Consider the following 25,443-nt stretch of genomic DNA (forward strand, 5'->3'; position numbering starts at 1 on the left):
GAGAACAAGCATCTTCTTCACAGTCCCCTGCCAGGCCCCAGGGATGTCCCCCCACCCCTAAATTGGGTTGACGGCGGTCACGACCCTAAAAACGAGACTTTCCTGGACCAACCCCCCATTTTCCCTTTTTCCCCCCCATTTTCCTGCTTTTACCCTGGGGTCCAGGTGAGGCCGGTGCTGGCAGACCTGGACACCCTGTTGTCCCCGTGGGAGAGGTGACAACCACAGTGGCAGGGATAAACCGGTGTCCGGTTTATCCGGTCCCCGTGCAGCCCGGTGAGTGACGGGGATGCTGCCGTCCCCCGTCCGTCTGTCCATCCGGGGGGTGTGGGGGGGTTAGAATTGGGATGATGAGGTCATTTTGGGAAGGGGGTGGGGGTTTTGGTCACCTGGGGGGGCGTCTTTGTCATTAAAGGTCACCCGTGTCAACAAAGCCAGCGTGGTCTTGTCCTTCGTCTCGAGGGGGGACACGGGGCGAGGACGGGAGCAGCCGGGGGGGACCGGGGGGACCCCCCCCACACCTCTTGGCATCCCCGGGGACATCGCCCGGTGGTGGCGGCTGCGAAGACCCCGATGGGAGGAAGAAACCCTTTCCACTACTGGGGTGCAGTTATTCCCTCCCAGATAAACCCAAGGGGGATGTCCCCGATGCTCGTGTCCTTGTGCCACGGAGCATCGGGATGTGTCCCATGCCCTGGGTGTCCCCCAGGGACGACAGACGGACAAACGGCTGGAACGGGGGACACCCCTCCTGGGGACCACGTCACCCCGCCAGCCCTCGGGGAGGGTACAGAGGGAGAGCCAGGCCCGACCGCAATGGGGGTGTCCCCAGCGCGGGAAAACCGTCCCCTGGGGAAGGGGACGAAGCCAATACGGGGAGTGCTGTAGGGCACGTAGGAAAGCGGGGTGCAGCACCCATGGGTGCCCCCCGCCAGCCCATATGGGGCAAAAAAATCCTTATTTCTTTAAAAAATTTCCTGCTCCGTAGGGAAAAATCCCACCGCCCTCTTATTTTTCCCGTTTTCCCCCCCAAAAACCACTCCGCGGTTGGGATAAAGCCCAGCACCCCCCAAAATTCCCTCCCCCTCCCTCCCCCCCCCCCGGAGCCGCCCGCAGCTCCCGCCGCGCCCGGCAGGGGGCGCTGCCCGCGGGGGAGGGGGGGCGGAGCCGCCGAGCGCGCAGCGCTGACGCACGGGGGCGGAGGGAAGTGCGGGGAGGAGTCCCGCGGTGTGACGTTGCAGAAAGGGGCGGGGCTTAGGGGAGTAGCGCGCCGGCGGGTTCATTCATAAAGGAGCCGGCGCGCTCGGCGGGCGGCCCCGCGGCGGGGGGCAGGTAAGGGCACCCCGGGCGGGTCACCCCCTCTGCCCCGGGGGGGGGGGAAGGGATATTCCGAGCGGGGGGCTGGGGTTACTCGCCTGCAAGGGTTATTCCCCCCTGGGGGGGACTGGGTTTGGGGGTGCTGCAGCTTCGGGCTGTGCAAGGGGGGGTGGGGGCTAGTGGTTTTTGGGGTGCCCCACCCCCTGTTTGTAATAAAAAAGGGGGGGGGGTTGATGGCCTTGAGCTTATCCCTAAGCAGGGTGTGGGAGGAGCTTCACCTTGGTGCTGCCTGAAGTGGGGTGCAGTGGTTGGGGGACCCCGGTGCTGGCTCTGGCTGCTGCAGAGCGAATGTGGGTGAAAATAAAGGGTGGAGAGGGGAAAAAGTAGGTTAAGAAAAGCTGAGCAGCCTGGAAAGAGAGATAGGAACCGTGCTGGGTTTTTCTTGCCGCAGCTGGAAAATCACAGGGCTCCCAGCCAAATACCAGCATGAGGTGGGATGCTGGGGTGAGGGGCTGCACCCCAAAACGGGGCTGGAGCGTGCCGCTGCCTGGGCTTTGCGTGGCAGCGATGCCTCTGCGATCATTTGACTTTAATATTGGGGTTTTGCGACGGTTTGGTTGTTCCCGCAGCTCTGATGGGGCCTGGGGGATGCGATGACGCTGAGTTTTGCTCCGTCTGCCGGACGATCCCCCCCCTTGTCCCAAGCCGCCTCCAAGAGCTGGTCCCCAAAGTCTTTCTGAACGCTTGCTCCTTTTTTTTGCCCGTTTATCTGCAGGAGCCATCGGCCGAAACCCTGTTCCCCCACAGGGAAGGGAAACCCTCGCTGGAATCCCGGCGGGCAGCCTTGGGTTACGGGCTGGATTAAGGGGAGGCTGGGAATCAAAGGCTTGTGGGATTTGGGGGGTACCGAAACCAAGTCGCCTTCCCCGGTGTGTTTGCATTGATGCACTGGCCAAGTGGGGTACAGGGCTGGTGGAGGTCGAGGTGTCTCCAAAAATCAGCCGGCTCTGGCACTGGTGGGGTTATTTTTTGGTCTCTTCTGGTTCTTGGGGGGGGGATGATGTTGTTTTTAGTTTCACCTGGGAGCTTCAGGGCTTCTCTCTGCTGTGCCAGGGCAGCCAGACGTCCCACTATCACGGGCTGCGGGTTTGTGCCTGCATCCCCCATCCCCACCCTGAGCTGCCCCCAAAAGTGGGTGCTGAGTCCTGGGGTGGCTGTGACTCGGCAAAGCTCCAGTGACAACCAGGAGCTGGCACCCCCGGATCCTTGCACCTCCTATGTCCCCACGGCAGAGCTCGGCCATCTAAGGGGTGTCCTTAATCCTTGGATTAAGCTTGGCCTTAGATCTGCTTTACCTGGGACCGGCCCCGTTCCTGCTTTGGTTTAGATCCGTTTGTCCCGAACTGGTGAGTCGGGAATGCTCCGGCAACCTGGGACGTGTGGGCTGTGCCGACCCGTGGCATCGCTCGGCCGCAGCTCGTGGTCCCCCAGCCACGGTGGGACCTATCCACCCCCTTCCAAGAAGCCAGCGTGGCTCCTTCGCCCGCAGAGCAGCACCCCAAACATCTCTGGAAGTCCCTAAGGTGCTGCTATTACCGGCTTAAATATCACCGCCCCAAAGGATTAAAATCCTTCACGTTAGGCTTAAACTTGAGTTTGATTAGTGCTGGCTTACAGGGCGGAGGGCTTGCACCAGTTTCACCCTCCCCTCGTGATCGGGGGGCACTTCCCAAGTCCTGGGGGGATTCGGGAGGTGTCCCCGTGGGATGCCATCACCCGGGGACAATGCTTAGCGGGGAGGTGGCACGTGGTGGGGCTCAGGCTGGCCGGGGCGATGGTGGCAACTGGCTCAGCCCCCCCAAAAATCATGGGGTCCCAGCGTGGCACGGACGGTGCTAGTGAAGACGGGGCTTGGCGGCTCTTGGTTTGGGGGTGCAGCTCCCCAGGAGGGGAGAAGGGCTGGCTGGCTTCACGCTGGCACCCTGATGGGGTGTTCCCTAACTGGGAGCTACTGGGAAGAACTGGAGCGTGGAGGATGCTCATTTTGGGCCATGCCATCGTGTCCCAGCCCATGTCCTATAATTACCCGGCTCTGCCCTGCTCGCCCCCCAGTATCTCCCCTCCTGCACGTAATTAGCTGCATCTCAGACTGATGATGCTGGCCACTAATTAAGAGAAACTCGTCAGGCAAAGGCTGTAACGAAGCTCTGTCGTGGCTCTCAAGGGACCGTGACGACCGGGGGAATTTCCGTGCAGGCAGCCGAGGCTGGATCCGGGTTTGGGTTGTTATTTATTTTTTCCTCCCTTCCCTTGTGCTGTCTGCATTTATTTTAATTTTAACAATTAATTGCTGAGCCCAAAGAGCAGGGATGAGCCTGTGGGAAACACCTTTTGTTTTCCTTAATTTTTTTTAATTTAAATATATTTATTTTTTTAGTGACTTCATTTCCTTGTGACAGATGTGTATGGATTTCCTCTGGAGCAGGAAAACCCTTTATTTAATGGTGTTTAGCATCATCTGCTCCTTCCCCTGCTCCTTGCACGGTTGGTCCTGACTCCGTTGCAGGGTTGGTCCCTCTCCAATTTGGGATGGAGTTGGGACCTGCAAGGGAAAGGGGTGATGCCGGGCATCCCATAAAACCTCTAATAAAACTTTGGGGGGGATGATGGAGGACGGCTGCTGCAGGGATGTTTAGGCAGATGCCTTGGAGCATCCCCATGGGGGGAATAGGCTCCCCAAATCACTTCTCTGCCGGGATTTTTCCCGGATGGTGACCCCGGTGCTCCCCCTCGGGCAGGTCTCCCCTGGCGATGAAGAGGAGCGGGATGCGCTGGTGGCTCGTCACCATCCTGGGGGTGAGTATGGCCTCGTCCAGCCCATCTCATCCCTCTGCATCTCTGCTTTCGGCTCCTCCGATGCTCAAACCCATCCCAGCATCACCACCCCATAGCCACAAATAGGGCACCCCAAAATGTTTCTCACGCAGAAACTTGCAGCAGCTCAGACCCAGGGAGATGCTAAATTCGGGTCGAGGGTGCTTTGTTTGTTTGTTTTCCCCAAAAATTCTTCCTCCTCCTTTTCTCTCCTTTGTCAAAGCTTCTTCCAGGGCAGGGGCTGGTAGGGAAGGTGGCTTCTCCCTCGCTGCTCCCCCCGGGGCCACCGTGTTGTCCCATTTCCCACATCTGGGAGATGCTCTTGGGACGGGCCCTGTGGGTACCCCAGGGACCGGGGCTGCTCCCTTGGGGTGGAAGGTTGCAATGGGTTTGCATCGGCCGCGGTGCACGCAACGGGATTGCACCCATCGCCTCGCTTGCAACGGGCTGGCATCTGCCGCGGTGCGTGCAGGGAGTTTGCATCCGCCACGGCGCATGTGATGGGTCTGCATCCATCACGTCACTGGCGATGGCTTTGCGTCCGTTGCGGTGCACGCGATGGCTTTGCGTCGGCTGTAGCGCGTGCAATAAGATTGCACCCATCGCATCATTTGTGACACGCTGGCATCCACCGCTCTGCGTGCATTGAGTTTGCATCCATCGTGTTGCTGGCGATGGGTCTGCACTGGCTGCGGTGCGGGCGATGGGTTCGCATCCGTCATGCGATGGGTTTGCATCTGCCATGGCGCATGGAATGGGTTTGCATCCATCGTGTTACATGTGATGGGTTTGCATCTGCTGTGGTGCATGCAACGGGTGCGCATCCATCGCATCACTTGTGACGGGACGGCATCCGCCACGGTGCATGGGATGGGTTTGCATCCACCAGGTTGCTGGCGATGGGTTTGCATCTGCCATGGTGCACGCGACGGATTTGCACCCATCATGTTGCTTGTGACGGGTTTGCATCTGCCACGGTCCATGTGACAGGTTTGCATCCATCACGTCGCTTGTGATGGATTCACCTCTGCCACATGGCCCACGCTGGGGCTGCATCGCTGCCGGCACACACCTCGGAGTGGCGGAAGAGCCGGAGCGGCCAGTGCTGAGCACCGCTCTCTGCTTCTCCCGCAGGTGCTGAGCAGACCTGGCGTGGGGGCCAGGAGCTGTGGTCCCCGGGAGCACGGGACGCCGCGATGCCCACCCGGAGAGGAGCCCACCGGGGTAAGCCGAGCCCACCCGCGGCACACCCACCCCGGAGGGAAGGTGCAGGATCCGGCCGTCGCTCACCCCCCTTTCCCTCCGTGCAGGCGTGCGGCTCGGTGCAGGGTCCGGTGGGGATGTGCCGAGCTTGTCCCCCCGGCACCTTCTCGCCGGGGGATGCATCCTGCTCTGCTCACACCCGCTGCCGGGCCGGGAACAGGATCCTGGTGGCACCGGGGACGGCGGTGACCGACAGCCGCTGTGGAGCATGTCTGCCGGGGTGAGCCCAGCCGGGGAAGGGATGCTGCAAACCCCCAGCCCCGATGCTGCTCGTGGGCCGTATCCTGACCCTCCCCTCCCACCCCGCAGGTTTTACAGCCCCGAAGGGGAGAGGGAGCCCCAGGGCCGGTGCCTGCCCTGTGCCGCCGCTCCCCGCAGCACCCCAGGGTGCCCAGGTGGGTGCCCGGGCTGGGGGTGTCACCCTGGTTTTATGGGTGCTGAAAGAGCCGCTGCCTGTTGTGCCGACGTCTGCCCTGGGGACGCCGCAGGATGTGTCCCCCTCGAGACAGGGGGTGATGTCCTGCCGGGATGCGGCAGCTGAGAACGTCTCCACTTGTGACACGAGTGGCTTCTGCTTCCCTGGGGGCTGACCCTGCAGCGGGGCTCCCAGGGAAAATGGGATTTAATCCCAACAAAACCTCTCTCCGGGGCTGATCCGGTGCCTCCCCCCAGGCCGGCGGCGAGCCCGCAGCCCTGAAACACTGGGCCAGCCGGCGGGCACCAACGCGACGTGGGTGACCCTGATGGGTGAGGAAGAGGAGGAGGCGGCGGCAGCGCAGGCGGCGGTGCTGACCATCGTCCCAGTCTTCTGCGCCATGGGCTTGTTGGGCATCCTGGTCTGCAACCTGCTGAAGAAGAAGGGTTACCACTGCACCACCAGCAAGGACCCCCAGCCCGGCGGCACCGGTGAGCCCTGGTTGTGCCGCGGGCACCTTTCGGTGATCCCCCATCCATCTCGCTTCGCTCAGCCCAGCCCATCCCCGTGGCTTCTGGTCCTCATTGTCCCGGGGCATCCTGCTCGTCCTTGGCGGGGTGGGGTTTATCCCCCATCACTGAGTCCCTGTCCCCCAACTTCTGCCTCCAGGTCCCAGCTCCATCTACCAGCTGGAGGACGCCAACGAGGACACCATTGGGGTGCTGGTGCGGTTGATCACCGAGAAGAAAGGTCAGGGAGGGTCCGTGGGAGGGGGTGACCCGGGCCGGACCCCCGTGACCCCCCCATGGTCTCCCCCCACCCATAGAAAACGCCGCGGCGCTGGAGGAGCTGCTGAAGGAGTATCACGGCCAACAGCCAATGCCAGCGGGCTGCACCCCCCCGAATAAGTAAGACCCCCCCAAAGCTGCACTGAGGACCCCCTCCCACGGTGGGAGCAACCCCACGCTGATGGCATCTCCCCCCTCTTCCCAGGCTGCGCTTCCTGCCTCAGTTTCCCCCTGCCTGCCAGCACCAGCAGCACCCCCACACAGTGCAGGGGCCGGCCCCGTGCGCCCGCTGCAGCCAGAAGAAGTGGCCCGAGTTGCTGCCATCGCTCAGTGCCACCAAGGTCCCCAAACCCGGGGGTCGTCCCAGTGAGGTGACCATCCTCTCCGTCGGCAGGTAAGCGGGGCTCCCCCCCCCGCCCCTTCCCCAGCGTGTCCCCCCACTCCAGAGTGGGGACAGGCTGATGTGATGCCCCCCCCAACAGGTTTCGGGTGTCCCGGATCCCCGAGATGAGGAGTGAGGTGGGGGGTGAACCCCCCCGTGGTCCCCTCCCTGCCGGTAGCGGGATGCGACCCCCTTGGTTGAAAAGCACTGATGGCCCCCCCGAGGTGAGGGGGTGTGGAGGGAGGGTGCTGGGGAGCCCCTGGGGAGGGGGGGTCCTTCCTGGGGGAAAAATGAGGCTGGAGGAGAGAGTGTTAATTCTGAAGCCTAATGAGGGCACCTGGTGATTTGGGAAGCTAGAGCAGCCCAGCACCCCAAAGCCTCTTCCAGCAGCTGGGAGGCTTGAAAAAATACTTTAAAAATTGAGCCTGAAGGGGTTTGGTGAATTCCCCCCCCCCCGCTGCCATTTCCTCCTGCATTAAGGTGCTATAGGGGGTTGTGGAGTGGGTGCTGGTGGGGGTGCAGGGGTGGGTGCTGGTGCAAAGGGGTGCTGCAGGGGCACGGTGCTGGTGGCTGCTGGGGTGTTCTGCAGCAGCCAGCGCTTTAATATACCCTCATCCCGTATGTATCGGCACTCTCGCATACAGCTACACCTATATACACCCCTATAGCATGCTAAAAGCACGTATGCGAACGCCCATACACCCCTACACAACACATATGCATACACTGACATGCGTAGTCACCCACCCGTATATGCACAAAAAGCTATGTATATGTGCACTTATATACGTGCATGCACCTATACACCCCCCCCGCCCCCCGTAGCCACGCATAAACGGGGACACACAGAGGGGACACCGAGGCAGGGGGTGTCACACGCCACAGGGTGCTGCGGGCTCATGGCAGGGCCTGGCACGGGGTGACACGGCCGGGGGCTGCTGTGTGACTCATGGGCAGCTGCACGGGTGCACGTGCCCTCGCACACGCGCATCCCCCCCCCCCGCAACAGGCGCTGCTGCCCGTGGCCACGCTGGCAGCCACGAGCGCCTGGGCACGGAAATGTATATGTGCAGGCAAACACGCGTGCACACACAGATATAGGTGTGCACACACAGATATAGGTGTGCACACACATGCACAGATGAACGTGTGCACATGCAACCCCACCTCTGCACACATACCTGTGCGCACATGTATGTATGTACATGCGCACACCTGTGCTCTTATGCACGCATGCAAACACGCACGTGGAGCTCTATAAGTGTGTGTGCACACGTGCACACGCCCAGAGATGTGCACACGTGCACTCGTTCACACCCTGCTGCACCTGCACACACACATGCATGGAGGAACACGTGCATAAATGCACATGCAACCCCCCCCCTCTGCACACATACATAAGCACTTGCACCTATGTACGTGCACACACATGTATGCAGTCATGCACGCATGGAAACACACCCACACTTGCACGTGGAGCGCTGTGAGTGTGCATACACGTGTGCACACACACAGACGTGCACACATGCACCCGTGCACACATGCACCCATTCACACACCGCTGCGCATCTATGCACACGCACAGATGAACGCGTGTGTAAATGCACATGCAAACCCACCTCTGCACGCATACATAAATGTGTGCACGTGCATGTATGCACATGCACGTGCACACATAGATGTGCACACGTGCACCTACGCATACGCACGGACGAACATTCACGTAAATGCACATGGAAACCCACCTCTGCACACATACACGTGTGCACGTGCACCTATATACATGCACATACATGTAGGCAGTCACACACACGTGCGCACACTTGCACATGGAGCTTTATAAGTGTGTGTACACACGTGCACACACACAGAGATGTGCGTGCACGTGCACCCGTTCACGCACCGCTGCACGTGCACACACACATGCACATAAATGCACACGCAAACCCACCTCTGCACGCACACATGCGTACACATATGTACATGCACACATGCGCATGCGGTCCTACACGCATGCAAACACACATGGGGCTCTGTAAGCGTGCATGCACACACAGAGATGTGCACATGACGCCTGTTCACACACCGCTGCACATACAAACATATGCATGGGTGAGTATGTGCACGTGCAAACCCACCTCTGCATGCATAACACGTGTGCACACGCACATGCACGCACATATGCAGTCATACATGCATGCAAACACACCCACACTTGCACACGGAGCTCTGTAAGTGTGCATACGCACAGACGTGCACGACACCCATTCGCACACCGCTGCACGTGCAAACGTACGCGCAGACGTGTATAAATGCCCGTGCAAACCCACCTCTGCACGCATACACGTGTGCACATGCACATATGTACACGCACGCACATACGCAGTCACGCACGCATGCAAACACACCCACGCGCGCGCACGGAGCTCCGTAAGTGTGCACACACGTGCATTTGCACGCACATGTGCACCCCCCTCCCTCCTTTCACCCCTCCATGGCCCTGTTTACACCCCCACACCCAGAGCTGGGTGCAGCACCCATGGGTGCCCACCACCCGTGGTGGACGCCAACGAGGTGGTGGGCACCCGTGGAGCCCCAGCAGCTGCCTGCCCTGCCTTCACCTCTGCCCAGCTGAGCCCGCCCAGCTCGTGACAGCGATGGTCGGTGCTCACCGCAGCCCCCCAGCACCCTCAGGGGCCGTCCCGGACAGTGTGTCCCCTCCAGCTCCTGTCACCCTGCGCTGTCCCCAGCCATCTGGGGACACCTTGACCCTGCTGAGCCTGTGGCTAAAGAAAGGGGGGCCCTGGACCAGCTGCTGTGGGTGGAGACACCTGGGGGTTTGGGGACAACCCGAGTGGCTGTCCTTAGCAGGAGGAGTTGTCCCCTCCAACATGGGATGTCCCTGGGTAGTGACAGCCAGCGTGGACGTTGGCCCAGGGAGTGACACTGAGTGGCTCCTGCCACCTTGGGTGGTGCAAAGGGCCCGATCCAGCCTCACCCAGAGATGCGGTCCATCCCTTGTCCTCCACAGCTGGCGCCTGGCCTGGGGGCTGCCCTGGGGGGACGGTGACACCCACAAAGACCCCATGGCAGGGACAGAAGACGTTGGGCACCGTGTGAAGGCCAGTCCCGCTTGGAGCCATGAAGTACTGGAGGTGGCAGCTTGGCTTCTGGTCCTGCCATCGAGGTGGCCACCGGCAGCACGGCAAATCCAACGTCTTGCCCAGCTAGCGAGAAGGCTTCCCTGTCCCTGAGGTCTGGTGGTGGCCACGGCACGGTGGCCTGATGGAGATCATCTCTGGGAGCTGTGATGCCAGTGGTGGTGGCCACAGCGTGGTGGCCTGATGGAGAGCATCTCTGGGAGCCACGATGCCGGAGCAGAGCTCCATTGGAGGCACCACGCAATGGAGGATGTCGCACGGCCAGGATGCTATTTTCATGGTCACCTTCTGGGTCTGTTGAGCTGAAGCCTCTCCAGGAATGTCATGAGCTCTTGATTTCCCTCCATCACCAGGTGCCAGCGCTCAACACTGCAGGCTAACGACAGTCTCTGGATCTTGGGACAAGTCCCACCTTATCAACAACCCAACCAGGGCATGGGTTGCTCTGGGCAAAGCTGGTCCCCATCTACATCTCCTCTATCCAAAGTCTCAATCAGCCCAGGAGAACGTGGTGGTGATGCTCTGCTCACCAGGAAGATCACACACTCCGCTTTCCATAGGAGCTGTGTCTATAGGATCACGTTGGCTTGACCATGTTGGGGGACAGTGGGACAACCCACCCAAGGTTGGGTTGGAGACCATCAAGCTCCACCACCAACCTAGAAATGGGTTTATGGCTGGTCCCGTTCACTTCTCCACCACATCACCGCGCCAAAAAACCAACCACCAAACCCTCTCGGGCTCTTTTATTTATTTTTTTTTTTTTGGAAACATTTTAATAGTTATCGAATGTTCTACATCTTACAGTAAATATCGTACAGTTACAAACTCTTGGCTGAAATCTGTCAGGGAGATCACAACCTGATCTTCAGAACCAAAACCAGAACAGAAAACAAACAGAAAAAACCCCCAAATTTACACTTCAGATGGACAAACCGAGGCTGTGGGGCTTCCCAGGGCATCAGTTCAAGGCCATGTTCCCTACACACCTTTGAGACTTAGACTTGGAAGACATGGTTACTCTTGGTTTTAAAATTTTTCTTCTTGGGTTTTGTTTGGTTGTTGTTTTGGGGTTTTTTGTATTTATTTTTGCTTAAGAGGTCCAATAATATTTAAAAAGGAGCTGCCTTGGCGATTGAAATGAATGAAAAAATCAATTACGTAGAAAGAGGGGTAGGAGCGCGGCACGAGTTTGCTCCCTGCTATGGGAACGGGAGGGTTTGGGTGCCATCCTGCACCTCGCTATCTCGCTCTTCCCTTCCTCGCTGTGCTTCCCAGTGCCTGCCGACCCTGCGAATCGCTCCCCATCCAGCGCCCTGATCCTGAACCCCCTTCGCCCCGGGAAAAACCCAGCTCCCTCCGCTCCATCCCTTGCAGGAAGATGCAGCGATGATTCAGGTAGCCGCATTGCATCAGGATTTTTCCCTACGAACAGCACGATTGAGCATTTCAAACCGGGAATTACTGCCGTTAAACCACGTATTTTGCTATTCCTGCTTTGCAAACATCCCTGTAACAGGTTATTTTACCCGGTTACCGGTGAATCTAGAAGTGCCACGGTGCCGCATGCTGGAAAAACACCTTTTCCAAGCTCTCCTCCCTCCCAAGCTCCTTAACGGGCTTTATTTTCCTTTTTTCCCTATGGGAATGCTAGCACACAGCAGAGAAAATATCCGGAGCCTGATCCTGCCGGCAGCTCAGCACTCACAGCAAAGCAAAGGGAAGATGGGCAGAGGGCCGCCACATTTCGGGGACGACGGATGCTCGGAGGGCCTAAAAATATTGACAATTAAAAAAAAACCAAACCCCAAACATGGATTAATGGGTATCCAGCGGCTCTTATTGCTCTTGTCGGCTGGTTGGGTTATCCTGTCGAAAATAAACTCCCAATTGTGGTTTTTGGTGGTTTTTTTCTTCCTCTAAGAAAGCAAGACCCAATTTCACGCCCTCCAGCCCGGGGACCGCATCATCCCGAATCCCCTGTGGGGATGCATCCGCTGGGATGCAGGAGGAGTGGGAGGGGATGGCAAAGATGGGGGGGGGGGTCCTCTCTGGGAAGGACCCTATTCAGCGGGATGCCGGCAGCTGGGGGAAAACCTGATACCCTGAAACATCCATCATTAAAAAAAAAAAAAAAAAAGAAAGAAAAAACCCTTTAAGTAACACTTCATGGTAATTACACCTTGAAACTGCAAAAAGCTGGACTGGGTTGTTATTATTATTCATAAAATACAGGAGCAAATCCTCACCCGGAGGGTTCAGCCGCTTGGAGGCGTGATGGGTACAGGCTCCAAGGGGCTCGCGCGGGTTGGGGGCCACCACCACTATTAATATGCTTTGCTTTCCCCCCCCCCCCCCAAATCTTGCATTACAGCTCGTGTTTTAAAGCAAAGATAATGGCAGGGATGGGTTAATGGTCGTAACAGCAGTTTGAGAGTTATTTTCCTTCCTCTTTAGCTGGAATTTTAATCTCCAAGCAAGCCAGCTAAGGATGGTTTAACCCCTCCTGCTCTTCCCCGCTAGCGCCCGGTGTGATCCCTCACCGTGGGAAACCCTTTTCCTTAACTGAGATCGGCAAAGCTTTGCTGGAGTTAAATATCTGAGAAGCTGGTAGCCCCCATCAGTGTCCCCCCCCCAAGCGAGTCCCCCCACTAGGCTGAGACCTCCCCAGGACCTTCACTTAAGCCATGACTTGGCCAAGGAAAGGGCTTGGGATCATGGGCTTTCTTTCCATCCTTCCATCTATCTGAAAAACCACGTCTCTCCATGGGGAAGGGGAACAGGGCTGGAGGTCACTGCTGGCATCAAGCCCCACATCCCCACGCGGTGGCAGGGAGCATCTCCCCACCACCACGGCCCCATGAAGCCACCTTGGGAAGGAGCTATCCAAGCCTGGAGCCATGCGGTGGCCCTGGAGCCATGCGGTGGCCCTGGAGCCATGCGGTGGTCCAACCCAACACCGGTTGCCAAATGTGCTCGCCAAAGCCTCTCGCCCAACAGATGGCGAATATGTCACCTCTTCACACCCTGGTTGAGTTAATGAGTATTTCTGCCTGGGCATAACGGGATGAGGAGCATCAGATCTGCTACTGATCCAAGCGAAGGAATTAAAACTAAACCACCTTCATGTCAGCTCTCATTAGCGGTAACATTGGGTGATCCTCCATGCTCAGCTCCTGGAGCTTTCTACCCCACCTTTAGTGTTTTCTTTCCTTTCAGGAGAAAGCCTAGCATCTCCTTTCTAGCTGTGGGCCAAAATTTTAGCAGTCATTCCTAAAGCAGTTAAGGGTGAAGGGTGCCTAGGCCAGTGGTGGGACGGTGTCTGCTGGGAAAAGTCCTCCTTTTCCCGGGAGGGGAGCAGAGCCGGGGCTGTGACAACAAAGTTCATTGGATCCTGCAAGTTGTAGCGCCGTTACGTTGGCTAGAGCTTACTCCATCCTACATGTTTCAGCGCTGATAGACTGCTCCTAATATGTAACATGAAGTCAACAGTGAGAGCAAAAAAGGGTATTTGAGAGGTCTTCAGTTCCTGTGACCTACTGGGGGTGGTTTTTGGCCCAGGTTTAACTGTAGCGTGCTACAAACAGTGGAAGGACGATGTAGTATTGTTATTTCCAAATATCCCATTGCTCTTTAAGTGCTAACCCTTGGCTTCACCAAGCAACCCTCTGATTATTTACTCTTTTTTTTCCTTCTCGTTTCCTTTTATATCAACCCAAAGTACTACACGGGAGAAATCCACCTTCTCCACCCCACAGCATTGGTGTTCAGTCTTCACCCACTTTGCTCCCCTTGAGGTTGGGAAGGTCAACCAGAGCTTTGCTAGATTTCCTTTAAACCCAGCAGAACCAACCAAATGGCCCCCATACAGATGCACCAGCGCCAACACCCGACCTGACAAACCACCCGGGACCAACCGGCAGTAGGGAAAGCCCTCTTGGGTCCCTAAGCTTGTTTCTCCCCATTTGGACCACGCTCATGCTCCAGTAGCTCCTCCCAATGGCAGCAGAAGCCAAGCTGGGAGGCACCACCAAGAGCAAGGAGGTCTCATCCAGGTGCCAACAACTGGTCACCTTGCTCTTCTGAAAGACCCTCCAGTCTGACCTCTACACCACCATGTCCCAGTCAAGGTGACCCTCCGGTGTCGGTCTCCACTGCCCTCACTTCCACCTGGAGATGTGATCCAGGCATGACCAAAGCAGAGCAACCAGTAGGGACATCTGGGCACTGGCTCAACACCATACATGGGTCGGAAACCCATGTCAGGCAGTGCCAGGAGGGATTCCCATCCACATCTCCTAACCTGACCTCTTTAAAGGCTATGGATTTGGTCCGTTGTGACAACCTCAGAGCCCAAGAGACGTGAGAGTTGCAAACACACGCCCGGTGAATGTAACTCTTTTGGCACGCTTGAGGGAAAAATCAAAACCCAACCATGTTTTTGTCTTATGAAAAAAAAAGACGAAAAACCTTGTTTCTATGCTGGGTTTAGGGATAAGGATTTAAAAATAAACTGGCCGCAAGCATTGTCTGCAAATACAAACTCTCTCTCTGCTGCCCTCGAGACAACTTATTGCTCTACTTGGACACCCCAAGGTGAGATGTCACTGGCCACAGTCGGCTTCATGTCCTCGTGCCCTTGGGTAAGCCAAAACCCCCAGAAATTACCCCGATGCCCACAGCCTCTGCGTGCCCATTATCTCCCAGCCCGGTCCACGTCAACTGTGGATCACCTTTCTTGCTCTCACCTTTTCTCAGGTGCCTTCCCATGAGGAAGGCGACGTTTATTGCTATTGCTTCCTCTTCCCCCCACTTCTCCTCACTCGCCAAGCAAAGCAGCTGGACATCATCCCCCTCTCCAGCCTTTATGGTGCCAGGATTTGTGCTCGGATGAACATTTTTCCTGGAAGTCTCCAAGCCCATCTGTAACCCAAAGAATGGGGTGGCACCTCAATTGCCACGTAGGCATTGCAGTTTGGTCTCAGCCCTGCCAATGACATGGGTGCGAGGTGAAGCCAGCCATCTTCCCCCTCGCCCTGCCTCAAAGACTCTTCTCCATCTACCAGCTGCCCTCTTTCCCCACACCACCACACTCTGGAGAAGCTCTTCACACCAAACCCTGGACATTGAGAGGCTCTTCAGACCAACCCCTGGACGTGGAGAAGCTCTTCAGACCAACCCTTGGACCTGGAGAACCTCTTCAGACCAACCCCTGGACGTGGAGAAGCTCTTCAGACCAACCCTTGGACCTGGAGAACCTCTTCAGACCAACCCCTGGGCCTGGAGAAGCTCTTCAGACCAACCCTTGGACCTGGAGAAGCTCTGCAGATCAACCCTTGGACATCTCCTTGCTTCCTTCACCAGCCACCCAGCACATCTCTGCCTGCAAACGGTAGCCATGCAAGGAAGGAACTTCTCCCTCACGCAGCCCCGGGACGCAGCCGATGGGGAGCATCTCATTTTCCCAAGAAGTGCAAGATGCTACCGGGGCACGCGTCTCTCCGCTGCTCTCTTCCCATCACGCAAGATCCATTTGCCCAGTTGGAAAAAGCAGACCAAAGACCCGATGGTGACCAGTCCTCCTACGTCCTAAGACAAGTGTGTTACGTCGCTAATTATATTTATATTCTCTTACTCCTACAAAAGAAGGGATGAGTTCAGAATTTCACTGCAGATAATGCATTTATAATCTATCACGACAGCTATCTGGAAGACACCAATTTTCTTGTAATATGTTATGGAAGATTAAATAATTTATATTATTCAACTAAAAATACCCAAACCAAATCGGAATAAGCCTGCCTACCAGCGCTGTGCTTTTCACATAGTACCCTGAACATCAACCACTCTTACTAGCCAAAGAAAATCTAGGCTTTCGTCAACAACAACAACAACAGAAAAATAACGAAAAGAACCCAAACGAACAAGAAGTGGGGGATCTTTGCACCACTCAGCTGGGCAATGCTGGAAAAGTGAATATTCTGAGCTTTCAGATGATAGGACCAAAGAGAGAACTTTACTATTGCTCAGTGTCAGTACGTGTGTGTTACACAATTTATGTGGGTTGGGGAGGAGGAAGGGGGAGAGGAAAAAAAAAAAAAAAGAGGCAGAAGATTAGAAAAAGCAGCTTTTACAAAAACCACTAAAGAATGCATAAAGTGACCCTTGCACTTTTTTTTTTTTCTTTTGTTCTTGCAAACAGACGAGGTGCTGCAGTACAGCGGCCACAGCACCGATGTAAGACTTGTGTAGTTGCATACAATGTTCGACTCCGGATCTGGAAGAGAGCAAACATATTAAAAACAAGGAGTTAGAAGCAAGCGGTGCAGGATCAGACAGGGCTGTTCTCCTCTCCTCCGTGCCCCGCGCAGCACGTATAGCTGATGCACGTGGGATTTAACCATCCCTTGGGCCTCTTTGTGGGCAATTTCTTGGGCACGGAGCTGAGAAAGCAGCAGCTCGCCGGTGGTATCCAATGCACAGGGATTAAAAATACGCAGACGGGATGCTCTCTGCTAATTGCACAACAATTTGTCATGGGTGGGATTAGCCCAGTGTAACGTATGCAGCGAGGAGAGATTTCAGAGAACCCCCTGGGCTGGATGAGATCTGCGCTGCCTCCCCGTGCAGCGTCATGTGTTTCCATCAGCTGCGTTGCCCATTAATTGGGCACGATGGACCAAGGGCTCCAGCAATACGCGGAGGGCGTTTAAAGGAGCAGCTGGGATTTCTGGGATCCTGAGCGTGACAGGAACCTGCAGCCCTTCGCAGGCAGCTGCACGCAACCCCGGTGCTAATGACCAGGCAGGGTGCGGGCAGCTGCACGCAACCCCGGCACTAATAAATACGCAGGATGCAGGCAGCTGCACGCAACCCCGGTGCTAATGAACAGGACGATCTCCCAGCACGTTTTAGCAGGGAAAAGAACCCATATTCCAGTGATATGAAAGCCGGGGAGGGACTCTTCTTTATCAGGGAGCGTAGTGATAGGACGAGGGGTAACAGTTTTAAACTGAAAGAGGGGAGATTTAGATTAGATATTAGAAGGAAATTCTTTACTGTGAGGGTGGTGAGGCACTGGCCCAGGTTGCCCAGAGAAGCTGTGGATGCCCCATCCCTGGAGGTGTTCAAGGCCAGGTCAGATGGGGCTCTGAGCAACCTGATCGAGTGGAAGGTGTCCCTGCCCAGGGCAGGGGGGTTGGACTCGATGGTCTTGAAGGTCCCTTCCAACCCAAACCTTTCTGTGATTCTATGAAAGAGCGTGATGCATCCAAAACCTTAAAGCATGAAAATTTCCACCCTCGCAGTGTCCGACTGCACTCAGAGCAGCTCGATGCCACTGAGGTCACTGGCGAAGCCTTGCATGCACCGAGCAGCAAGATGTAAGGTCAAGGTGCTTGCTAACAACCCCCGTAGCCCCCGGACAGCGAGCTGTGCAGCTATCCCTGCCAGGGAGCAGTGCTAAATGGCTCTTCTGGAGTCAGAGCATCGCCCGGACAAAGGGATTTGGCAGCTTTGTAGGAAGGAGAGAAGCGATGGCAGTGCTCGGTGGCTAATTAATCGACAAGGGTAGAGCCAGACCTGCAAAGGCAGCACTCACATGAATTGGCCAGTGGGTTTACCAGTGTGGAGGTACGTAGCTGTAGGTGGGGGTTCCTTGAGCCCTGTATGTTGGCACGGAAACTGGATGTGCTCCGATGGCGGTGTGTTGTGGGGTGGTCAACAAGGTTCCTGCAAGGGCAGAGAAATATTTAGCAAGGAGGAGAGCTCCATCAGGGGAGCGGTACCCCCAGGGTACAGTGCTGCAGACCGCATCCGAGGGGCAGGCACAGCACAGCTGCCTGTTCTTTCTTCTTCAATTCTCCCAAATATTATTCTGCCCGTGAGACCTGAATCAAAGGCGTTTGACTCATGTGGTTGGTATCAGCCAGCACCATGAACGGAATAAACCCACCTGAAGCTCCAGAGTATTTTCCATGCTACTTTCAGCCTTTAACTCATCTTTTTCCAATTTTCCTTGTCCCTAAAGACCAGCAGCAGAGCTTGCCACTAACCTGCTGACACCTTCCACCTGCTGAAGGCACCGGGCTAAATTGCAACAGCAGATCACTGCAGCGATCTGAAACATCTCAGGACCAAACTGGAAGGGATGAGGGATGCAAAAGGAGGTGAGAAAAAACCCCAGACCTTCCAGGGAAAATGAAGATGAGCTTTGTCACTCATCTCCCAAGAGCAGTGGAGCTCTTTTGCTTCATTTAAACCCACAGAGCCGAGAGCCTTGGGATGCAGCTGAAGGAGCGATCCTCTCTCAGCCATGAAGCAGAGGGACTGCCCGGTGCAGCCTCTTTTCTTTTAGCCTGCAGCTGATACGCAGAGGGATTTTAGGTGAGAACTTGCACGGTGCCTTCAGTAGACGTGGGGAGGGAGAATACAGCCCCAAACTACTCTGTTCTGGGAGTAACTGGATGCTCGAAACAACTTCTCAGTTTCTGGGTATCTCTCTGCAAATGCTACTAATGAAATTTTAAGACATCCCACGTGCATTAATTACATCTATCCACTTCTCAGTAACAGTAAATCTCAACGGTAAATCGCAGTCTTCGACAGTAAATCTCTCAGAGTGGTTCTTGTCATACCCAGGCTGCAATATCTCTGCTTGCAACAGGGACTGCGTCCCATAACAGAGTCCTATTTCACAGCTAATGCAGATGCGAAAGGATGAATGATACATTTCTTGGCATAATTCAATATACAATCCTAAGAATTGTTAATGAGAGAAATACAGGCTTTGGAAAAAATAAAACCAGCCCATATCCTTATTTCATGTGCTATCAATTCATTGCAGTTTGAAGCAATCCTGCACGTAAGATGCAGAGGATTTGGGATACATAAACCAAGGTTAATGTTCATTTCGTCAAATGAAAGCAAGACCCTAAGTATCCTAAAAAAGGACCTTGAGGATAGAAATACAACAGTATTTGAAGATGGACAAACCTGGTTATTCCTCTACTTATGGAACAGACAGAGGAAAGAATAATATATTTAAGGATGCAAGAGTGCATCCCCCTAGAGTGAGCCAAACGAAAAGTCTCCTCTGCTAACCTAAAAACTGAGTTAGATCAGTATCAGGAGCAAATTAATTGTTTTTTTCCTGCAAAGGAGCAGTAATCAGCAAGCAAAATTAGCAGACGAAGCTGCAATTAGCTGTGTGCAAGGCGCTTCTGCAGCCGCTTGCGAGATAGACCCTGCAAGGCTGCAGGCAGCACGTCGGATGCACAGAGAGTTTTTCATCCAGGACAAGTCTCCTGCACAAGTTGTTCCGATACGTTCCACCCGAGAGATGAAACTATGGCTCAAAACACAATAAAACTTTCCTTCTTACCTGCTGACATTGCCATGGTGGTCCCAGCGACCATCCCCATGGCCACACCGTTGGTCCTGGGCGCAGCGACCGGGGCCGGATAGATGGCCGATGGGATGCTGTTGGGCTGAACCACGGTGGTGTGATGGATAACGTGAGGCTGTGCCGCGTACACTGGCTGGGTATAATAAGCTCCCTGTTTGAGAAGGAAAAAAAAACCTACTGTCGTCTTTGTCATTCGATTGAAAGCACAAGCCAAAGCAGTGACTCGAAGCCCGGTATTTTATTTAGAGGCAATCACCAGCTCTGTGTGCAGTGGGTGTCAGCACAGTAACACAGACCGTGCTGTCAGCAAGGGGTTACATCAGCTGCGACTGTAGATCCTGCTACGAGATGCTCTCGGGCCGGTCCTGCCGGCTGTGGCAGCACAGCCCCACACCGACCCCCTGCACCAGAGGGGACAGAGGAGGTTCCCAAACCCAGCCCGTATTGCGAGCCCAGTGCGGCTCCACTGTGACAGTCCTTCACTTCGAGACTTCAAGCCCTCAGCTCCTCCAGATGTCTTGCAGAAGCAATATTAAGACAAGCAGGCGTCACGTGTAGCTGCTGGTACAAAGAGCTGCCCATGGGACATCATTCAAGCGTTGCCAAAAGGCTGGTCCTTCCCATGAGCAAGCTCCTGTGCCTGGAGACCTGGACAAGCAAGGATGAAGCTGAACCTGTGGACATGTGGGATGGTCCCCAGCGTGGATGAAGGCAACAGGACTGGGAGGGGAATCAGCATGACGGGTCGGAGAATCAGCTCATCAGGGACAAACTGTTCTGCCTCCGTTTGGTGGGATGAAAGGGGGCCTGGACCCCAAAGACTTTGGCTGCTGGAGTAGAAAATGAAGAAGAGATGGAAGAAAAGGAGAAGCCATGGCTCTTGGCTGATCCCAAGGTGCTTGCCTGGGTCCAGGAAGTGTGTCGTCTTCTTGGGTTTCCAACGGGAGACAGAGGGGGTCCAAAATCCAGGCTGCTGAGACCTGGGGGTTTTGAAACAAGGCGGGAAGGATGGGTGGGAATAAAAGAAAGGAGCCAACAGAAAAAGCTCCACATCCAAAATAATGAAGGGCATGAAACGTGCATGGCACAAGGGACTGCCATCCCCAGGACAGGCAGAGACACCACCAGGTTTAAAACAACGAAGGGAGATTTTATCATGCGTTAGTGAAAGCCATTAGAGAACCTCTGAAGGTATGGATTAAGGGGAGAAGGAGATGCAGGTGAACTATTACATTACTTCTTTCTTTCAGGACCTACAAAGGTTGATAGGACAAATTGCAGATTTGCAATTGATGCAAATGCAAATTTGCACATGCATTTGCAAATGCCTGAAAGGCATTTCCTTGGGGAACGAGAAGGATGTGCTAAGATAAATTAGGCCCATGAAGAAAAGGTGACTGAGAAATCAGCTGCAGAGAAGGAACATCCCAGGTGGTGAGCACTGCAAGCACAACGTGCTGAAAGGATCTACCAAAGCATCTCCTTCTCGCCATCATTCCCTTCCAGGCTGTCAAAACTCTTCTTTGCCAGTCCCTGGGAAGCAGAGATGAGGAAACAGCATCTCCAAGCCCTGCTCCATCTCAGGCTTGCTGGCGGGCACTGCTAGCGGATGCCAACCTCCCGCTGAGGCCGGGATTGGAGAAGAACCAGCAGGCAGGGATGGGTTTGGTCCCCAGTGGTTTATGCAACGCTCAGTTAACGGAAGGAGAGGTGACAGCAGACAAAATCGGCAAGAGGAGATTCTCTGGTCTCAGCAGGGCATGGAGAAACCACTCCATGAGGTTGTAGCTGCTGGAGAAGTTGGTTATTTGACATTAAAGAGGAGGGGGAAAACTAGGGAAGCTGTAGGGCCAGATTGCTCCAAGGAGCTCATGATCTTCAGTGGGAAGGGCCACCAAGGTGATTTTCAGAGGACATCTGCCCTAAATGGCATCCCTGTGGAGGATCCTGGCCCCAGCACATAGCTGGAGGTGGTGGCAATGCAGGAGCAGAGAAGATGGTACTGGAAACCCATCCAGGTGCTCAGGGAGGAGCTCCTCCATGAGGACACTAATCTAGGTCATGCCTGAAGTAGCTTGTGCTGGTGAAGGTGACACAGGGGCTTTTCCATGGGAGGTGGCAGGAGGGCGATGCAAGTCGAGTGAGATGCCAGTGGCCACCAGCAAGTGGACCTTGTGGTGACCCAGACTCATCTGTGGCCCTGGGGAAGAGCAGCGTTGAGAGCTGGGGAAGGTGGGGAGAGGTGGGTGCAGGGACCATCCTGGAGCCAGCAAGCCCTGGCAGTCAGGCATGTGATTTTTGGGGGAAGAGACCCGATTCCCAAGCTGGCCGAGCCACAGGGATGCCACCGTGTTGACTCCGCTGCACACCGACAACCACGCAAGACCATGTCTCATCCAGAGGATCCAACGGAGGAGGCAGGAGAGAGACCCCAGCATCCCAGAGACCCACCAAGCCCCACCACGAGCACCTCGATCCAACCAGGACATGGGTGCTCAGCCCTGACAGCCAAGGGCAAAGCTCTGCAGGAACCTCGGGCTGTATTTGCACGCCGTCGAGTGAGGCGGTGAGCTGCCGCGGTGGCTGGCGAGGCACCTACCTGGGTGTACAGGTTCTGCTGTGGATAGGCACTTCTGATGGGGTACATAGCGGTTTGGTACGGATTCGGAGACGGCGAGTAGGGAGGAGGTGCGTTGTTACTCTGGGTCGGTGGGACCTTGTAGGGAGTCCCCGCAGTGTACCCTGGCAAAGACAAGAGTAGTCCAAGTTAGGATGAGGATTTACAGCTGCAGACCCGCTCCACCCGGCACGTGAGCAACCCGAGCCGCCGTTCGTGATGCACCAGCTCGCTGAGCATCGCTCAGCATGGAGGAGACGTACCGAGATGTGCCAGCATCTACTGATGTCCCATGAAACCCACCAAGCCGAGAGCTCCAAGCCCAGCACCCGGCCCCTGGCTAATAGATCACAGCAGCTGGGGCTGCGTCCTCCACCCAGCCCGGCTCTTCCCACGCTGCCTACACCAGGCCCTAGAGCTGATGAATATTCCCAATGGTCAAGGCATGACTTGATGGGACTCAACCAGCACGTAAATCACCTAAGACAGCAGTATCCCCACACCTACTTACCCGTCTCTATACATCTACTTGATCAGAATAATGTTTTTCCTTCTCTCCTCCCCAGACTTTTGTCCTTTCACCTTTTTTGCTCGGGGCGTGATGGGCAAAACCAGAATTTAATTGCTGGAGGATCTAATTTCATGGCACAGTATTGCTGTCCCCTGCCTACGTCCCCAAGCAATGACCGGAAAAGCAGCAACACCGATGGGCCAAACCTTAATATTAAGGTGAAAATGATGGATGCCTTTAAGTATTTCATCAAGGTGGATAGTGCCGAGCGGTTTCCTCTCCTGCAAAGGAGGGCTGTGACCATCAGCTCACCTTGCAGGTGGGAGAGGCAACCCCAAGTGATGCTCAAGCACCTTTATACCTGTCCTGCTCCCCGCAGGCTATTTGCATTAGCGACAAAAGCAGCAAATCTGCTTTATTGCCATTAAGAAAAGCCATTTGCTCCGCTCGGTAAACAGGCAGGGCAGGCTGTTGGCAAGCCGGGAGGAGCAGCGGGGGCTTGGGAGGGCAGCGGTTAGGCAGGCACGGGCAGCCGGGGAAACGTCCCTTGCAATATTTGTGATCCTGATATGGCAGATTGCAATTTTTGTCTTTCTTCTGTTCGGATGTAAGGAAAAGAAAATGGACTTCAGCATCGCCCGGTCTTCCCCATCATCCCATCAGGCTGTTTAGCTGGAGCATCCGAGTACCAGATTTACACTTTATCGAAAGTCTACAGAAACCTTAACTTATCTTGCAGCATTTAAGAGATGCTGAGCGCATGGGGAACAAACTAAAATGAAGGCTCCTTTCCAAAACACGGAAATTTGTCCCAAAAAATAAACCTAACCTAACAAAAAAATAACCTAAAGCATTATGTGATATCAGCTGACCTGCTGGCTGTGGGTGTCACTTTGGGTTTTGCTGCTATTTGCATTAAGTTCTGAGCTGTCTGGTGCTTATAAAATTACATTTTCCTTCCAGGAAGACCCAGCGGTACCAGCTCGAGATCCTCTAATGCAAGTCTGATCATATTTGTCTTTTTTTTAAAGGCTTTCCCTGGAGTGAGGACATCCCGTAAGGATCTCCACTCTTCTTCTGCTTCCTTTCAAGGTACCTTCCTATCTGTTGACTTGTGATGAATATGGGGTCGACCCCCATACCCTCCACCAATTTTGCTCTCCAAAAAGAAAGGGGTGGCTTTAAGCAGGTCCATGATAACACTGCCGTAATCCAATCCTCGTTACCTGGCAGCGAAGTACCATAAGACCTCAGGGCAAGTACAGCATCTAAAGGTGGTGCGACCTGCCCCAAGGATGGGATGTCCCTGCTCCAAGGATAGCACCGTGAAGCTGCCCCTGAAACATTATTACTTAAGTGCTCAATTGGGCAAAAATCCTCAAGAATTCTTCAATTTGTGCTTTAAGGGGTTTTTTTTGGGGTAGACCAAAAGCTGAGCTGCTGCCATGGGACGCCCCGCGTTGCATCAAGTGTGCCGTGAAGGCATCAAGGTGTAGGTCACAGCTTGATGAATGGTTAAAAAAAAATGGAAATGGTAAAAAATCTGCTTGCACGAGCAAGGAAAAGCACATGGGCTGGGATGGCTGGTGAGAAACGGGAGCCAGCTCTTGCAGGAGGGCTGGGATAAATCATCCTTAGAGCAAACGGGCCCCGAAGACTGTGTAGGATGGAGAGGAGACGTCGAGGCTCAGCCCAGCAATAAGACGTCTAAACACTCCAATATAATGAATTAATTTACTCAACCAATGTTCAGGGCAGCAACTAATGAAGGCTAAGATTTCAAGTCTGCTAATATCCCATATTTTCCGCCTAGCACTGAAACAGTGTGAAGATAACAAGGAGCTTTCTAGGAATTCCCAAACAGCATCTCACCGCCTCCTGATTACTGCAGATTGGAAAAAATGTGTTAATTAAACAGCGGAATAGCTGTGACCCTTTTTCTGACTCGCGTTAGCAGAAGAGCAACTATCTTTAAATGAGATGGAAGCAGCGAGAGGAAATGCAGGTTCAAAACTGCTGTATTGACCGTCTTCAAAGCAGAAGTGGAGACTCCTCCATCATGAGGTCCTCCAGGAACCCAACAACGTCACCTACAGACCAACCAACCTCCTGTTTTTCAATCTTATGGATTTTTTTCTATTCTGAACTCATTTTTTCAAACAAAGACCTTGGAGGCTGCCAGTTCTCAGCATCACACTTCATTTCTGATGGGCGTCTGGAGATATGGACCAGCTCAAGGCTGTGTAGTTTCACCACCTTGAATGCTAACAGTGTGGTTTCCCAATTGCTGAATCAAAGACAATTTAGCAACAATATTAAAAAAGGTATTAAACATAATAGTCCAGGCAGATGTAATCTTCTATGTTTATAAACTGGGAAAAAACAGCACAATTTGCGGGTAAAACCGACGCGTAATCAAGTTTTAATGACACAGGATGATGGAGGCTCCTCTCAGAAAAGCATGTCTGACAGCTAATTTTAAAGCCTAATTATGACTATCTAACACTTTATTAGGATTAGGAGGTTGGCATGGCCTGTGTTTCTGCCACTTCATGGTTCAGCAGCGGGCTGGGATTTTAAAAGCAACAGCAAGCCTTTAAGCTCCAGCTTCTATTAAAATTGCTGATTAAGTCCCTTGTGCCATTCTAGAAATCTCAACCTTATCGATCCTGCAACACAGAAGTGTCCTGAACTGCACAGATACATTTT

At 54.6% G+C, this 25,443-nt stretch overlaps 2 protein-coding genes across 12 annotated transcripts in view; one reads left to right on the top strand and one right to left on the bottom strand.

Annotated features, from left to right (window-relative positions):
- The first annotated feature begins 1,314 nt into the window (after positions 1–1,314).
- On the top strand, positions 1,315–12,098 carry RELT (RELT TNF receptor). 3 transcript variants are annotated; one of them, XM_072850942.1, is made up of 11 exons: positions 1,315–1,328; positions 4,110–4,173; positions 5,326–5,415; positions 5,502–5,674; positions 5,764–5,849; positions 6,127–6,360; positions 6,539–6,619; positions 6,696–6,777; positions 6,863–7,051; positions 7,140–7,263; positions 11,855–12,098. In XM_072850942.1, exons 2-11 carry the CDS (start codon positions 4,129–4,131, stop codon positions 11,882–11,884), a joined length of 1,134 nt encoding a protein of 377 aa, XP_072707043.1. In that variant the 5' UTR covers positions 1,315–1,328; positions 4,110–4,128; the 3' UTR covers positions 11,885–12,098. The 3 variants fall into 3 exon arrangements, with proteins under 3 accessions (XP_072707043.1, XP_072707042.1, XP_072707041.1); XM_072850941.1 differs by lacking the exon at positions 11,855–12,098 and adding an exon at positions 10,071–10,261; XM_072850940.1 differs by lacking the exon at positions 7,140–7,263 and having other exon boundaries at positions 10,071–12,098.
- Positions 12,099–16,194: 4,096 nt separating this feature from the next.
- Positions 16,195–25,443, bottom strand: part of FAM168A (family with sequence similarity 168 member A) — a 207,247-nt gene continuing 197,998 nt past the window's right edge. For all 9 annotated transcript variants that reach the window (XM_072850951.1, XM_072850950.1, XM_072850943.1 and 6 more), the window contains 4 exons: positions 22,206–22,348; positions 19,583–19,757; positions 17,801–17,931; positions 16,195–16,477 (listed from right to left, as the gene is read on the bottom strand). In XM_072850951.1, the coding sequence (XP_072707052.1) occupies positions 17,819–17,931; positions 19,583–19,757; positions 22,206–22,348 (431 nt within the window). In that variant the 3' untranslated portion in view covers positions 16,195–16,477; positions 17,801–17,818. The remainder of the gene's footprint in view (positions 16,478–17,800; positions 17,932–19,582; positions 19,758–22,205; positions 22,349–25,443) is intronic.

The sequence above is a fragment of the Ciconia boyciana genome, chromosome 1 (genome assembly GCF_034638445.1).
Source record: "Ciconia boyciana chromosome 1, ASM3463844v1, whole genome shotgun sequence".
Classification (NCBI taxonomy): Eukaryota; Metazoa; Chordata; class Aves; order Ciconiiformes; family Ciconiidae; genus Ciconia; species Ciconia boyciana.

Excerpts from the sequence above, each read along its gene's own strand:
- RELT (XM_072850940.1), top strand. The coding sequence starts at position 4,129 with ATGAAGAGGAGCGGGATGCGCTGGTGGCTCGTCACCATCCTGGGG. Across the intron at positions 5,416-5,501 it reads CCGGAGAGGAGCCCACCGGG|GCGTGCGGCTCGGTGCAGGG; the intron begins GTAAGCCGAGCC and ends CCCTCCGTGCAG. Across the intron at positions 6,778-6,862 it reads GGCTGCACCCCCCCGAATAA|GCTGCGCTTCCTGCCTCAGT; the intron begins GTAAGACCCCCC and ends CCCTCTTCCCAG.